The sequence below is a fragment of the Populus nigra genome, chromosome 13 (assembly GCF_951802175.1).
Source record: "Populus nigra chromosome 13, ddPopNigr1.1, whole genome shotgun sequence".
Taxonomy (NCBI): domain Eukaryota; kingdom Viridiplantae; phylum Streptophyta; class Magnoliopsida; order Malpighiales; family Salicaceae; genus Populus; species Populus nigra.
In genome coordinates this window covers 3,293,347-3,309,907 of record NC_084864.1, presented here as the reverse complement: position 1 = coordinate 3,309,907, position 16,561 = coordinate 3,293,347, and the positions used below count along the sequence as shown (strand labels likewise).

The following is a 16,561-nucleotide window of genomic DNA, read 5'->3' as shown; positions in this document are numbered from 1 at the left end:
TCTCTTTTCTCATTGAAATTTCCTCTTGCCCCGCAGTGTGGGATGTGATCCTAATTGGGATTTGTTTTCATGAAAGAAAAATTATCCAGGCTTAAAAAGGGATCGCAAGGGATGTACTTATTTCAGAACGTGAAAGGAATAACAAAGATGGCCTTTCCTCATTCAAGCGCAAACAGTTAAGATCAATAAACTTTGACCTCATCCAGTGTGATGGTTTGGTCTTTGCAAAGATGCATTTCATGGGTCATGAGCAACGAGTTCACTACATATCATTATTCATACATTTAAAAACACATGATTCAAGAGTCATGGGGTAAGGGTGTTTATTTAAATTTTTTTCTTTTTTTTTTGTTTATAATTTAGTCACCTCAATGATGGAGTTGCTTGATTCACTTGTCATTCTACAAGTAGAATGTTAAAAATATCATTTTTGGATAAACATCAAATTATTTTTGAAATCAACATGCAAGATCAATTTTTCAAAACTCCAATAGGGAAATGGATTTTGGTAAAAGAGATCAATTAGGTCTATGAGATCATGCGAGGTTGTAAGGTATATTTTTGGGTTTTTTTTTTGACAGGCACCTTTTATGAAAAATATGAAAAAGGTGCAAAGAGAAATCATTGGCCCAATCTTATTTATTGATTTGATAAAGACTTATACATCATGGATAATATTTCTTTACAGAATCGGAGTTCACAGGCCTAACTACGTCTTCCCCATCCATTCTTGTTAGCATCAACGCCCCTCTTGAAAATGCCTTCTTCACTATATAGGGTCCTTCATAATTGGGCGCCTATTTACTGTGATCTTCTCCAGGTAGTGACAGAATTTTCCTCAATACTAAATCTCCTTCTTTGAACTCTCTTGGCCGAATTTTTCGGTCATATGCCTTGGCCATCCTTCTTTGATACAACTGGTGGTGACAAATTACTGCTAACCTTCTCTCGCTGATCATATTTTGCTACTCGTATTGTATCTTGACCCATTCAGTCTCCTCAAGTCCAGATTCCATGAGGACCCTTAAAGAGGGAATTTCTACTTCCAATGGTACCACTGCCTCCATTCCATGTACTAAAGAGTATGGTATAGCCCCGATTGATGTCCTCACTGCTATTCGATACGCATGGAGAGCATAAGGAAGCCATTCATGCCAATCTTTGTAAGTAATCACCATTTTCTGAACAATCTTCTTTATATTTTTATTAGCAGCTTCTACGACGCCATTTATCTTAGGTCTGTAAGGGGACGAGTTGGAATGCTTGATCTTCCACTTTGTGCATAACTCTGTTAACATCTTTCCATTGAAGTTTTTAGCATTATCAGTCACTACTCTCTCGGGTACACCGTATCTACAGATTAGATCTTTCTCGATGAACCGTTTGACCACTTTTTGAGCCACATGGGCATATGAGTAGGCCTCTACCCATTTGGTAAAGTAATCAATCGCTACAAGGATAAAACGATGTCCATTACTGGCTTTTGGATTAATAAGCCCAATCACATCTATTCCCCACATTGCAAAGGGCCAGGGAGACACCATGTTAAATAAGGGTGCAGGAGGCGCATTGATTTTGTCGCTATACACTTGACATTTGTAGCACCTTCGAAAAAAAATTATGCAATCTTTCTCCATGGTCAGCCAAAAATAACCTGCTCTTTGCAACTGCCTAGCCATCATGTGTCCGTTTGCGTGGGTAGCACAAATCCACCATGTACTTCTTGTAGGGCCTTGTTGGCTTTCAAATCCCCCAGACATCTCAGCAAAGTCCCATCAAATGACCTTTTATACAAAATCTCTCCATCTATATAGTATTCCATAGCCATTCTTCTCAAGGTCCTTTTATCTGTCTTTGAGGCTCCCAACGGGTACTTTTGATGCTGGATGAATCTTTTTATATCCGTGTACCATGGGCCGTTGTCCGTTTCTTCTTCTATTAAACAACAATGAGAGGGAGAATTTCTGATCTCGATGTTTACATGTTGAATTTTAGCACCAAAATCAATTATAGCCATAGAAGCTAAGGTAGCTAACGCATCGGCAAACTGATTTCTGTCTCTCCCCAAATAAGTAAATTCTATTTCATCAAAGCTTTCAGCCAATTTGGAGAGGTATTCCTGGTATGGTCTTAACTTTTCATCCCTTGTCTGCCATTCACCTTTTACCTTATAGATTATTAGCATTGAGTCTCCATATACTTCTAATTTCCCTACTTCCATCTCTAATGCAACTTCCAATCCATGGATGCAAGCTTCATACTCAGTTGTGTTGTTTGTACAACTGAAATGCAGCTTTACTGAGATAGGATATTGCTTTCCTTATGGGGAAATTATCACAGCACCTACCCCATTGCCCGATACATTTACTGCGCCATCAAAATACATGGCCCACCAACCACTCTTCTCTTCCTTTTTCGTTACTAGCACATTTTCATCAGGAAAGTCAAAGTTCAATGGCTTATAATCCTCAATAGCATTATCGGCTAAATGATCAGCAATTGCGCTTCCTTTTACTGATTTTCTTGTCATGTAGATGATGTCATACTCAGCTAGCAGTACTTGCCATCTGGCTATTCTACTCGACATGTATGAGTTTTCAAAGATATACTTTAGTGGGTCCGTTCTTGAGATCAACCAGGTAGTGTAGTATAACATATATTGTCGCAACCTCTTCGCACTCCACACCAGACTACAACATAACTTCTCTACCATACTATAACGGGATTCACACTCAGTGAACTTCTTGCTCAAATAGTAGATGACTTGCTCCTTTCTTCCTGACTCATTTTGTTGCCCCAACACACAACCCATAGCTGATTCGGTCACAGTTAAATACAGGATGAGTGGCCTTCCGCGCACAAGCGGTACCAACAATGGTGGTTTTTGTAAGTACTGCTTGATTTTATCGAAAGCTTTTTGGCAATTTTCATCCCATGTCCCAGGATTCTTCTTTCGGAGTAATCGAAAAATCGATTCACATGTGACTGTAAGTTGTGAGATAAAACAGGCAATATAGTTCAAGCGCCCTAAAAAGCCACGAACTTCTCTTTCGATCTTTGGAGCAGGCATGTCTTGTATGGCTTTTACTTTGTCGGGGTCCACTTCTATGCCTTTATTACTCATCACAAATCCTAATAATTTGCCTGATTTCACCCCGAATGTACACTTTGCAGGATTCCATTTCAACTGATATTTTCTCAACCTCTCGAACAATTTCCTCAGAGCTGGGATATGGCTTTCTTCATCTTTGGACTTTGCGATCATGTCATCCACGTAGACCTCAATTTCCTTGTGCATCATATCATGAAAAAGTGCAACCATTGCCCTTTGGTATGTTGCTCCAGCATTCTTCAATCCGAAGAGCATTGCTTTATAACAGTAAGTTCCCCATGGGGTGATAAATGTCGTCTTTCTCTTATCTGCTTCAGCCATTTTAATCTGATTATAACCGGAGAACCATCCATGAAAGAGTGAGTGGAACTCTTAGCAGCATTGTCCACCAACACGTCTATATGAGGTAACAGGAAGTCATCCTTTAGGCTTGCTCTATTCAAATCCCAAAAATCCACGCACACCCTGATTTTGTTGTCCTTCTTGGGAACCGCCACAATGTTAGACACCCATTCAGAATATTCTACTACCTCCAAGAAACCTGCATCCCACTGTCTTGTTATCTCTTTGTTTACTTTGAGCAACACATCAGGTCTTGTCCTTCTTAGCTTTTGTTTGACTGATCGGCAACCCTCAATCAAAGGTAACCTATGCACTACTATTTCAGTATCCAAACTGGGCATGTCAGCGTATGACCAAGCAAAAATATCCACATACTCCCGCAAGAGGGCGACCAACTCACTCCTCATATCTGTAGTGATCAACATCCCTATTTTCAACTCCTTTTTGTCATGCTCGGTACTTACGTTTATTAATTCTAATTCCTCTTTTGTCGGCTCCCATGCATGTTCGAATTGTTTTATAAGCTTCTTGAACTCCTCAATGTCATCTTCACCATCTTCTTCCTCATCCATTGAAGTTATAGTTTTATCAAATTTAGGCCAATTATTCTCAATGCAATGGGTTTGTAAGTTTATCGATGTCCCGCTTTCAGATTCCCTGAAAGCGGAAAGTGCCTTTATGAGTGCATAATAAAAAAGGTGAAACTAGAAGGAATGATGAAGGGAAAAACCAAGCATGATCTCATTGAAACTTAAAATGACAGAAGGGCTCAAAACAAAATCTTGTTGCCAATATCTTGAGCCACGATTATTGGCAACGCAAATTTATTCAAACAAAATGCAGCAAAACATAAAAAGCAAGCAATCAATAAATTTTTACTTTTTAAAGATAATTAGGACTTCTTGAATTTCCCAATTGTTCAACTCTTCCCCTTCAGCTAATCTTCTCACAAACTCAGGTAGACCATCCTCTAGAGCACTCACAGTCAGTTGAGGTAGTTCTTCATAGAGGCTCTCTTGGTCTTTAAAACCCCCTTGGGTTTCTTGTTTGTTGATCTCTTCCAGATAGTGGATGGTAGCACCGCTAAATTCTTTGTTCATCCTCTCAATTTCACCCTCAGCATTGATCACTTGTGCAGGTCGTGGGAATGTTACGTGTATTGGAGGGATCTGGATTCGGCCTTCATTAGGCTCTCTTCCTTCGATTCGAGCCAATCTCCTTTCTCTTTTAAACTCGGCCGCTCTCTTGAAATCTTCCTTTCTAGGTTTAAAACCTAAACCGAACCTCTGATCGGTGCATTTCATCTTTATTATTTTGATCCTCTCGGGCATTCCTGTGATAGGGACATACTGGAATGGCAGTCCGTGCTTCAGAAAATATTTAGCAGCCATCTTTGCCGCCTCAGAAACCTCTAGTTTCCTTTGCACTGTATTTCTCAGGTACCCATTCAGCATTTACTACCTCAAATGCATGTAGGTTTCTGTCCTTACTCTCTTCAGCCTCTATATAAGGAATCGATACGTTTCTCACCATAGTTAAAGCTTCTTCAGCCATTACCGTCACCAAGTTCCCATTGATGATAAACTTAACTCGTTGGTGTAATGAGGATGCAACGGCTCGTGCTGCATGGATCCAAGGTCTTCCTAACAACATGTTGTATGTGGGGTGAATATCCATCACTTGTAAAGTAACTTGGAACGGTTAGGGGCCAATTACAAGCTCAACATCAATATTTCCCATAATCGGTCTTGGCGAACCATCATATGCTCTAGCTGTCATGGTACTTGGCTTCATATGAGAGACATTAACTGGTATTTTATCAAGCACATGCCTTGGCAATACATTCTAAGTGGAACCATTGTCTATCAGCACCTTGGCGATCACACAATCCTTGCATTTCACAGTGCTATATAATGGCTTATTATGACCAGTTCCTTCATGATCTAGTTCATCATCTGTGAAGTAGAGATAGTTAGTGGCTTAAATCCTTCCCACCAAATGTTCTATAGAATCCTATGTGATATCTTGAGGAACATATGCTTCGTTAAGGACCTTCTGAAGAATGTTCCTATGCAACTATAAACTCAAAACTAATGACAATAGAGAGATCCTGGCGGGGATCTTTTTTAATTGGTCCACCACACTATATTTACTGTGCTTCATTAGCTTCAAGAACTCGTTAGCCTCCTCATTGCTCACGGGTTTGTTGATCTCATCTATTTTGGCCAACTCTACCAATTCTTCCCTTTTGCCCTCATTTGGTCTTCTAGCTCTTCAGGAGTATAGCACCTTCCACTTCGGGTTAACCCCCTAATTTCAGAAAGAAAAGTAGGAGCTAGTCTCGTGGTATGAAAAGAATAACCATAATTATAAGGTGTGGTATTATAATTTCCATTAATTGTGCTCACAAGTCTAGCCAAAATCATTCTTGGGGGTCCTCCCTCCGTTGGTTGATATCTACAGACTTCAACCTTTTTGTCGAAACCAGTCATGGTTCCTACAAGGTTTTCTTCAAGCCCCCTATCCTCAACACTCCCAATGCCATCATGTCTTCTACTTTTGCCTGAAACTCTTCACAAGAATTTATATGGTGTCCCATATGCTGGTGATACTCACAATATTCACCCTCATGTTCTATGGCTTGCTTTTTGATGGGTGTTTTGAGGTACCCAATCTGTTTCAACATTTTGTACAATCTCTCCATTATCAACTTTAGGACATTTATACCCCTCTCTTCTTCTTCCAAAGCATTCACTCCTCCACTTCCAGAAGCATGGTGCGGTAGCGGGTTGGATTTTATGTTCAAAAAATCATCAAAGGAAATCTAACCAGCTTTGATGAGTTGGAGGATTCTCCTTTTGAAAGACACATAATTATCAATATTATGGCCAGTGATACCAACATGGTACTCACATTTCTGGTCTGGTCAGTACCATTGAGGAAAAGGTGGTTGCAAAGGTGTTAAAGGAATAAGTGTTGGCCAATGCTGAGCAATCTTTGATACATCTCACTAAGAGGTATGGGAAATGGAGGCAATTTTTCTTGGTTTGTAGGGAAGTTTTTGCATGGGTGAAATGTGTTCCTTTGGTGGTACGGGATATTTTAGGTATTTGTTTGGATTTTTAGATAAGGCGAAGTGAAATTTACATTGGATGTGGGAGGAATGGTCATGAGTGGCCTGAAGTTGTGCTTTCTTCCCTTACCTTCACCTTTGACGTTGTGGACGTCAACCTCCTTCTTGCGTCCAACAAAACCCCTTTTTTCACTTGGGTCTGTGATCCTACCCATTCGAATGGCTTGTTCAATTCGTTCAGCTATAACAACCAAATCAGAGAAGCTTTGTGCAGAACTTCCCACCAAGTACTCAAAGTATGGTTCTTTAAAAGTATTGGAGAACAAACCTATCATTTCCTTCTCCAATAATGGCGGATTAACCTGTGCTACCGTTTCGCGCCACCTTTGTGCATACTCCCTTACAGATTCCTTATGACCTTTCTCCAATGAATGCAACTTGATCTATCAGGGGTTATGTCTATATTGAACTTATATTGCTTAATAAAGGCATCGACTAGATCTTTCCAACCCCTTATCTTGGTGTTATCCAAACGCATGTACCAAGTGAGAGCAACATCGCTCAAACTATCCTGGAAGAAATGGATTAACAACTTCTCATCTTGCACTACCTCGACCATCTTATTGCAATATGACTTAAGGTGGGTTATTGGACATTGAGTTCCAGTGTATTTGATGAATTCTGGCACCCTAAACTTCTTAAGAATGACTATGTTAGGTACCAAACACATCTCGGCGGCTTTCACCGGTTCATACAAATGATTTCCCTCAACTGCCCTTACCCTCTCCTCTAGGGCAGCCCACTTCTCCAAACCTTCAGCTCCTATCATTTTGTCCTTATGAGACCCCTCCAAGGTTAACTCATCAACATGAGGAATCCTCATCGGGTATATAGGCTGAGCTGGGAAATGCATAACATATTGGGGCTCATGTGAAGATCCGCTTGCCCCCATGTTTGGTAGGTTGAAGAATGTTAGAGGCGTTGGTGGTATCTAAGCAGTAAATGCTGGTTGGGAGGATGTCCCTTCTCCTGACTTAGATGTCAGGGCTTTTTCGAGTAAGCTAATAAGCCTGGCGACATCTTTCTTCAGACCGTTCAACTCCTTTTGATGTTGAGCATCTAATTGAGTTCGTTCTTCATTTTCATAAGTGTATGTTCAAAAATGCATGAATGTGAATGCAACATCTTAGACATGGATTATTTCATGGGCAAGTGACATAACAACCGTTATTCTTTGGATGTGTGGTCAGATCTATATCTGATACTTATTACAATGCTGAGAGGAGATTTGTTTAACCTTTTACCATCTGAGCTTTCAGCCTTTTATACATATTTTGAATAAAAAATATAGGTCTCCACCTTTTTTTTATTTAACCCATAAAAACTTTCATTACAACAAATGATTCATCTTAATCTATTATAGGGGGAAAGGCACTGCCTCTATTAGCTATAGCTCTTAGAAACATATTGGTGTTATTCATGCTCCTTTGATACTTCGTGATGTCCACTCCAACTTGACGAGCCTCCACTCTTAGCCAATGAGCCTCGGCCGCAGCTCGGTCAATTTGCTCTTGAAATTCCCTTATTCTTTCAGTATGGATCAAGTTGTTTCTGGATAGAGAATTATTAGCAGTATCTAATATTTGAATGTGACTCTCCATCATTTTCTGACTTTCTAGCAATTGTTCAGTTTTTTCTTCTCCCTTTACCAACTTAGTCCTCAATGCTTTTGCTTTAATTTTAACACTATTGAGTTCAGTTCTCAAATTCTGGGTGGCTTTGACTATCTTCTTGGTTTTAACCAACTCCAATTCAACATCTTTTAACTGGCTCTTGAGTTCTTTTATATCTGTTAAACGCTTACTTGACACAGCTTGAGTTTTGACGGCCAATTCCTCCCAATACTGGGCCTTCTCCACCTGAAGCGTCTTCTCCTCATTGATGACTTTTAGGGATTCTAAGTCGTTCATTGCTTTCATTCGATCTCAGCCCACCGACTCTCTTTCTTCCTCAGCCAATTTCCTCATAGCTTTTTCTTCGGCTAATTGATGCTCTAATGATAGTCTCAAATCCTCCTTTATTTTAAGCTCGGCTTGCAATTGTTTTACTTGCTCTCTCAATTCTTCTTCACAACTCACCCTCTTTCTTCGGGTGCCCACAAATTCTGAAATTTCTACCATGTTGGAAACTCTTTTGTCACGCCATTCGGGATATTTTTCACTAACTGTGGGATTCTTTGATCCATTCTCCTTTATCAGCAACAAAGAGTTCCAATCCTGCTTAATGCTTTCTAACATTTCCATGGCAGCCCCTTTATAGACCCCAGTAAATTGAGCTATGTCAATTGTCCTAGGAACACTTTGTATGCCCCCAAGCTGCCTTGCAACTAAAGCAGGTGCGTAACTGACGTATCCCGTTACTCCAATTAATGGTACCCAAGGCTTTTCTCCACAACTCATCAAGCTTGTCATATTCCTCATCCAAGGAGCTTTCCAGTTAAAAATGCTTAATGGAAGCCTTTGCAATTTTACCCTCTAATCATCTTCAGAAAAGCTCTCCCACTCTTTTGATATGTGAACAACTCGAGTGGCTTTTGGTCAAACCACCAGAAATTATTGAATATTGGCATCTCCGTTTCTATATGGCTTAACAACCAGATGAATAGTAAAGAGACACAACACCTCATGGAACCTTTACCCATTTTCTTGCAATGACTAAGAGATAGGAAGGTTTCGGCCAAAATCATGGCACACGGGTTGATCTTTGTCTTTTCATATTCCACAAACAAATTAACAGCTTCCAAACTGATAATTCCCATAGTAGAGGGACATAGAACTAAACCAAATATTCCCAAAGCCAATATTCTATGTTTCTCTAATTTAGCACCCTGGTTAGCTGTTTTAGCAATCAGTAACTCCTCTAGTCGTTTCCATCTAAGACCCCCAGAGTTATCTTTCTCTCTATATGGTATTAGCTGAGGGATCCCTAGCAGTTTGGCAAGCTCATCCATGGTGTCGTCAATTCTATTATGGAAGTACACTTTGTAGGCATCTTCGGGGAACTTAGTCAACACACTATACTCTTCAATGGTAGGTGTCATGTCGACGTTTCAGAAAGTGAAACGATGGTAATCGGGATCCTAAAAATGTATCATGGCTTTTATAGCTGATAGCAAAACTGGCACTTTCAACAGGTGCGAAATCCTCCCATACTTCATAGCAAATTCTGCTTCATCTATCTGATACTTAGTAAGTGAAAACAATCGGCTAATGTCATTTATTATGCACCTGACATCTTTGAGTAGCAGTGTCCCACCAACATTTGGTCTAGGGCAGTCTCCCTCGGTCATTTGCAAGGATTCAGATTCGAGTTCGTACTCAACAGTTGTTACCTCACGAATAACGATCATTATATCACCCGAAAGTCCTGTAATGAAAATGCTTACATGTTATGCTTATCTCAGTGAAATTATACAAGGACCAACCTAAAGAATATGTTCTAGTCATTAAATGCATCTGGGTAGTTTTGCCATCTAGTCTCAAAGGTCTTTCGCATGCTCAGTGATCGTCCTCGAAAGGTTGATATGAGGTTTACAAGCAGTGTGAAGATAGAGGCCCTGAGTAAATTTAGTTTGGCATATCACCCACTGTTGAGCAAACAAATCATGCGAGAGTTGGATAGGTTCACGACCCTTACCCTGGCTAAAGCCATTGGGGTGCCATTACTTCTCCACTTATCTTAAAGTTGGTACCACACGTATATATATATAAAATGAGCTTGAATGATGTGTGAAGGCCTTATATTCATATCAATGTATATGCATGATAAATATGAGTAATTATGCGTGCTAAAACATTGAAAAGAGCATAAAAATAATAACTAAAAATAAAATAAAATAAAATACACAAACATACATAATAAAGAATAAAAAACAAAAAACAAAAAAAACTTGATAAACACCACCAACAAAAAAACAAAAAACATTTTTAACAATAAAAGAAAACAAAAAAAACAAAGCTTAGTACTAAGGTCCCTAGTGGAGTCGCCATTCTGTCGCACCCGACATCGCGGCGGTCCTTAAAATAATCATGATTATGGAAAAAGAACAGATTTCTGGCATCTGGTTACTTTAAGGGAAAATGTCTTGTTTGAGGAGTCGCCACCTAGTATTATGGTCACTAAGAACCCTAACTGGTCAACAAAGATTTTATGGTTCAGGACTGGTTACATAAATGGAAAGATATTATCATCCCTTAAACGTTCTGCCTAAGGCAAACTGCATTGCTGTTTTTGTCTCAAATTGCTAGATTTTTATTCGCTTATGCTATGATGATTTATTCACAATATTCCTGACTCTGGCGGCAGTGAATATTCAACTACGGATAATTCCAACTCTGGCGTTGGTAACTATTACGCAGCTATAAAATAAATTTAGATTAATATTTTTTTATTCCTGACTCTAATGCTAGTGAGTAAACAAATAAACTAAATTCATGTTATTACGCGTTCACATATTTTTTTATTTCTTATATATATATATATATAATTGAATCGGTGTTTTTTTTCTTGCTAAATAAAATAAAATATAACGAATAAAAATAATATAAATTTAAACCAGTATTTTATTCCCAACTCTGGCGTTGGTGAATATACCAGTAAATTTATATTATTTTTATTCATACATACACATATTTTCTATTTTTTTATTTTTCTATTTTTCTATTTTTTTATTATTTATGTTTTTTTGGGCGGGGCCCAGCTCAGCCCACATGGGCTGGGTTGGACCCAGCCAGCCCAGCCTGGTCACTAGCCCAAGCCAGTGACCCGGCTGGGCCACATGAGGCACGCATGATCTAAATCACGCGTGCCTGGCCTTTGCTAATTAATTCAAAACAGGCGGTGAAAATGAATTAACGAAACGCAGGGGAAAACAGAGCAAAAGACTTACCTGGTTTTTTTGCAAAGAATTTGCGCGAGGTTGCTGAAGATGACGCTTCTATTTTCGAATTGCCTTTTACTCCTTATGCTTGTATCTCACGTTGTATTCCTTACCTAGGTCTCTGTTTCAACTTGTTTTTTTTCATTTCTTTACTCTGTTTTCAGCACACCGTCTCAACTCTCTCTCGACTGATTTTCTCTCTCGTTTTTCTTAAGTCAGAATTGGTGAGGGAAGCCTATTTGAGTTCTGGAGATGAACCTAGAAATTTTGTGCTTTGCTTGTGTTTCTCTTCTTGTTGGTTTCTTTTTTTTTCTTTTCTCTCCCTCCTGTTTTTAGGTGCCCCTCTGCTTATATAGAGCCCTGCAAGTTGGTAACGGCAGTATGCTGAGGGTCGACCACCATTAAGGCACCCATAACTGAAACCAACGGACGATTTACTGCTGCAACGTCTCTCGGTCTTTACTGTGGAAAACGGTCGCTGGTTTAAAGAAGAAGATGAACAGTGTCCCTTCAAAACGACGTCGCTTGGGATATGAGATGGCCATTTGCATTTTGACCCATGAAGTTTCAAAAAATTTATAATTTCCCCTGCATTTCGGCGCCTTTTACAAGTTAGTCCTTGGACTTTAATCTGTTGCAATCGTGCCCCCAATTAGCCCCAAACTTTGCTATTTCTTCAATTAAGTCCCTGATTTCATTAATTTAATTTAATCCAAGTCCAATTAAGTCTCAAAACTTATCAATTATCCAATTAAACCCTTGATTTGATTAATTAAATTAATTCCAAGCTTAATTAAGTCTCAAAACTTATCAATTCTCCAATTAAAACCTTGATTGGATTAATTAAATTAATTTCAAACTCAATTAAGTCTCAAAACTTATCAATTCACCAATTAAACCCTTGATTGGATTAATTAGATTAATTCCAAAGTTTAATTAAACCTCAAAACTTCCAATCATGTTGCCCTTAACCTAAATTTTAATTCATTCTTCATTTATTTCATTTTTCTTGCTTTTCATCATTATTATTTTTTTCATCATCATTTTTTTATATCCTTTTCAGTAAATAAAATAATAATAATAATTAAAATAAAATGGTCAAAAATTGGGTTATGACACCTGAGATCCCATCTGGTGATCCCCTTTAACCAAAACCAAAGTCTATGTGTGGTTGGGCTAACCTGAGATCCCATCTAGCAATCCCCTTTAACCACAACCAAAATCTTGTATGTTCTTCCTGTTGGCAGGTTTTGAACTTGCTTCTTTCTTCTTTTTTCTTTTTTTTGAGAATTTCCTAGTGGTAGGGTTTTTCTTTCTTTTCTTTTTGATGATAAAGTTTGATCAAACTTTTCACTTGATGCTTTCTTTCCTTTTTTGATTTTTGTGATTTTGCAGGATTGACATCGGTTTTTTCTAATTGCAAGGTTGACATTTTTCCTTCCTGGTGAATGAAATTAATTGGATTGTTCTTGATTACAAAATTGGAAAACTTGGTGCTTCCTGATTGCAAGGTTGACCTAAAGACTCCTCGTGATGACAAGCATGATCTTCTCATTTCTTTGAAATTTTTCTAATAGTAGGGTTCATTTCATCTTCTTCCCGTTCCAGGGTCACAACTATGATTCTCTATTATTATTAGCTCAATGATTCTTTCTTTGTCCTAAATCTTGCTAGACTTCTTTAAGGATGTTCCTGTAATGAATAAAAAATATGTGTGCAATGCTTTGATGTTAGATGGCATGCATGCATCCTTACCTGATTTAAAATATAGGTCCTCTTTTTTTATGTTCCATCGTCATAGGGTGCCTTTGTTTGCTATCCAAAGTCTTCTTTGCTCTTTCAATGTACTGGCTCATTCATGTGTTAGTCATCCACTCAACTGTAAATGCAGTGTCTATCCTAGGTTTTCTTCAATGATTACTATTTTCATTGTTTATCAAGCATGATCGTGTCCCCAAGTATGGTGTTGCTTGATTCATCATAAATGAGCTTAACCAATCATTCATCTTTCGTATTCTCTTGAGAATTGTTCTTTCAATGATTGTGCGTATCATGCCAACACTCATCAAGTGGTTTTCAATTATTGACCTCATCTTAGATTACCAATCAGCCACGGACTTGGCTCCAGTTGAGGCCTACCTTTCAAGTCACAAATTAAAGGACTAAATTCAAGTCATAACGAATAATAACGAGATGACGCGTCGTTTGATTCTCTTTTTTTTACTGTTCAAAATGGCGTTGTTTTGGATAATAAATTAGGGATTTTAGCCAAAATTCAATTTAGTCCCTCTAGCTTTTAATATCTTTCAATTTCACCCTTAATTGACTTTAAACCTTTGATTTGATGCAATTTTCTCCAGTTAAATTTCAACATTAGCCCTAAATTTCAACGCCTTTTTCATTTTTATCTTTGTTTTTGGATTTATGCAAATTGATCCTTAATTAACCATCAAACGTTTATTTCTCTTCAATTTCACCCTTGATTTCAATCAATTAGGACCCTTCTCATCCTGCTTTTGCCTAAATGTCAGTCTTGCTATTATTAATTTATTTTTTTTTATTTTGGAAAGAAAAGAGGTGAATTTGAGGAATAACCCAAAAATAAGTTATGACAGTTGCTCCCTCCTCTTTACAATGCTTATGATAGAAAGTCTCATAAGAGACTTTAGATAGTAAGCTTTGTAAAGAAGAAAAAGGAATGAGAGATAATGTACTCACCAGATTAAGAAATAGTTAATCCTTCTAAAAGTGTTTGAGGTGGGGGCTTAAAAGGACACTTAGAGGAAAAAGATATAGGGCTAGAAAGTGCATTCAAAGGAAATGAAGATAAGGTTTGTAAAGATGATCTTTGTGAAAAATAGAAAGACTTCTCTTTTTGTTTTCAAGTGGTGTAGTTGTACCAGGGAACCTGCCTACTGGTAAAATTCAAAAAACAATTAAAATGGTCAAATTGTTATAGGTAACTTGCCTAGATGAAGAATACAAAGGTTTTTTCAAATAGTCTCATTGTAATGGATGACCTGTTCAGGTGAAAAATACAAAGATTTTTCAAAGTGGTCTTATTGTAATGGGCAATCTTTCCAAGTGGAAAAATACAAAGATTTTCCAAAGTGGACTTATTGTAATGGGTTACCTGCCAAGATGGACAAATACAAAGATTTTCTAAAGTGATCTCATTGTAATGGGCGACCTGCCGAGGTGGAAAAATACAAATATTTTTCAAAGTGATCTCATTATAATGGGTGACTGCCCACATGAAAAATAAAAAGATTTTTCAAAGTGATCTCATTGTAATGAGTGACCTCCCAAGTGAAAAATGCAAAGATTTTTCAAAATGGTCTTATTGTAATGAGCGACTTACCCAAATAAAAAATGCAAAGATTTTTCAAAATGATCTCATTATAATGGACGACTTGCCCAGGTGAAAAACGAAAAGATTTTCAAAGTGGTCTTTTTGTATTAGGCGGCCTGCCTAGGTGAAAAATATAAAGATTTTTCAAAATGGTCTCATTGTTATGGGTAACCTGACTAAATAAAACATACGACTTACCTGGTAAAAGAATTTGGCCAGAGATGTCATGAAGGGATGACATGATAAGGCTTAAAGGCGTACTACCTGAGAAGTGAGGGCTCAAAGGCACGCTCGAAAGGAGATAGAGTTAGAAAATACACTACCATAGTTAAGGGCTCAAAGGCGCACTCAAAAAGAGGTAGGGTTAGAAAACACACAACCTAATAGATGAGGGTCCAAAGGCATGCTCAAAAGGAGGTAGGGTTAGAAAACACACTACCTAAGAGATGATGGCTCAAAGGCAAACTCGAGAGGAGGTAGGGTTAGAAAATGCATTACCCGAGAGATAAGGGCTCAAAGGCGTGCTAAAAAAAGATTTGTTGTTAAGACACTAATCTATTAAAGATCAAAGTAATGCATTATGATCAATATGCATGTATACTTACCTGAGAAATATAGAACCCCTTTATTCATGGAGTTTTCCTTTTCTCAAAAGCTTGGGTCTCTTTTGTAAGCTTCGATGGCTTTTTCGCTCTTGTTTACTCGAGTCACATCTTGTGATCTTAACATTTGGGAAGAGCATAACATTAGGATACTTCTTTATCTACAACCTTTATCTTAAAGGTCGCTAGTTCTGCCCTACATTTTTTGTTTTTTAAGAAAGGAAATCATGGAGCTAGTCCTCCTATTATGTGTTTTTTGGATTGCCCCCCAGCCTGATCAAGCCCTCGAGTGTTTAATTCAGGTTTTCTTTGGGGATAAGGCTGTGCGAAATAAGATTTGGTTACTTATAAGGAGTTGTTTTCATGGAGAATTCACATAAATCTTTTTTATGTTGGTTTAAAGCAAACTTGTTCTCAAAATAATTCAAACAATTCCCATGAATAGGACTTTATATGGGCTGGGTCGAAAAGGGTATAGCCCACGATTCACATGGTTGCTAGCCTAGCCCAGCAACCATGTTAATTAACTTTTCTTCATTTTGCATGCAAACAATGATTCTACATGCAAATTGCCAAGGTTTTCTAGCAAAATAGGGAGAAGAAAAGGGCTACTTGGTATGGGGGTGGCTAACTGGCAACGCTGGGAAGGATGATGTGTTGTAAACAAATTGAAATTGTTAACAAATTTTTAAAAGAATAGATTGAAAAATAATCTAAAATATAAGTTTTTTGCCTTTTTTGTCTCATTCACCTAATATGATGCTTTATTACCTTTTAAAATAAAAAATATCTTTAAGAAACCACCAACATTTGTTTGTTGTCCGCTAAAGCTTGGGAAGTAGAGCTTCTCCTTCAATCTACAGGTTAGCCAAGTCTTCATTTTTTTTATGAGCTCTTTGCCTTTATGGCTCCTTATAATTGCTCAATTAGTTTCAAGTTAGCTCACATTCAGCTAGCCTCGCATTTATATTTGTTCTTATGAAGATTATTTCTTACATTTATATAGTCTAATATGTTGAGATTGTTTGCTATTTATATTTTATATGAAGTGAAATAAAAAAAATCATCTATGATAAGAACACCCTTTCCTAAGCTCAACAGAGGAAACATCTAAATCCCAACCTCCCACGCCCTAGCCATA

At 37.9% G+C, this 16,561-nt stretch overlaps 1 protein-coding gene across 1 annotated transcript; it reads right to left on the bottom strand.

Moving 5' to 3' along the window:
• Positions 1-965: 965 nt before the first annotated feature.
• Positions 966-7,479, bottom strand: LOC133671492 (uncharacterized). Its single transcript, XM_062092258.1, has 8 exons — positions 7,038-7,479; positions 6,658-6,945; positions 5,916-6,017; positions 4,334-4,880; positions 3,379-4,111; positions 2,385-3,280; positions 1,695-2,282; positions 966-1,605 (listed from the first exon to the last, which is right to left on the bottom strand). The coding sequence occupies exons 1-8, from the start codon at positions 7,477-7,479 to the stop codon at positions 966-968; spliced, it is 4,236 nt and encodes a 1,411-aa protein (XP_061948242.1).
• Positions 7,480-16,561: the final 9,082 nt, after the last annotated feature.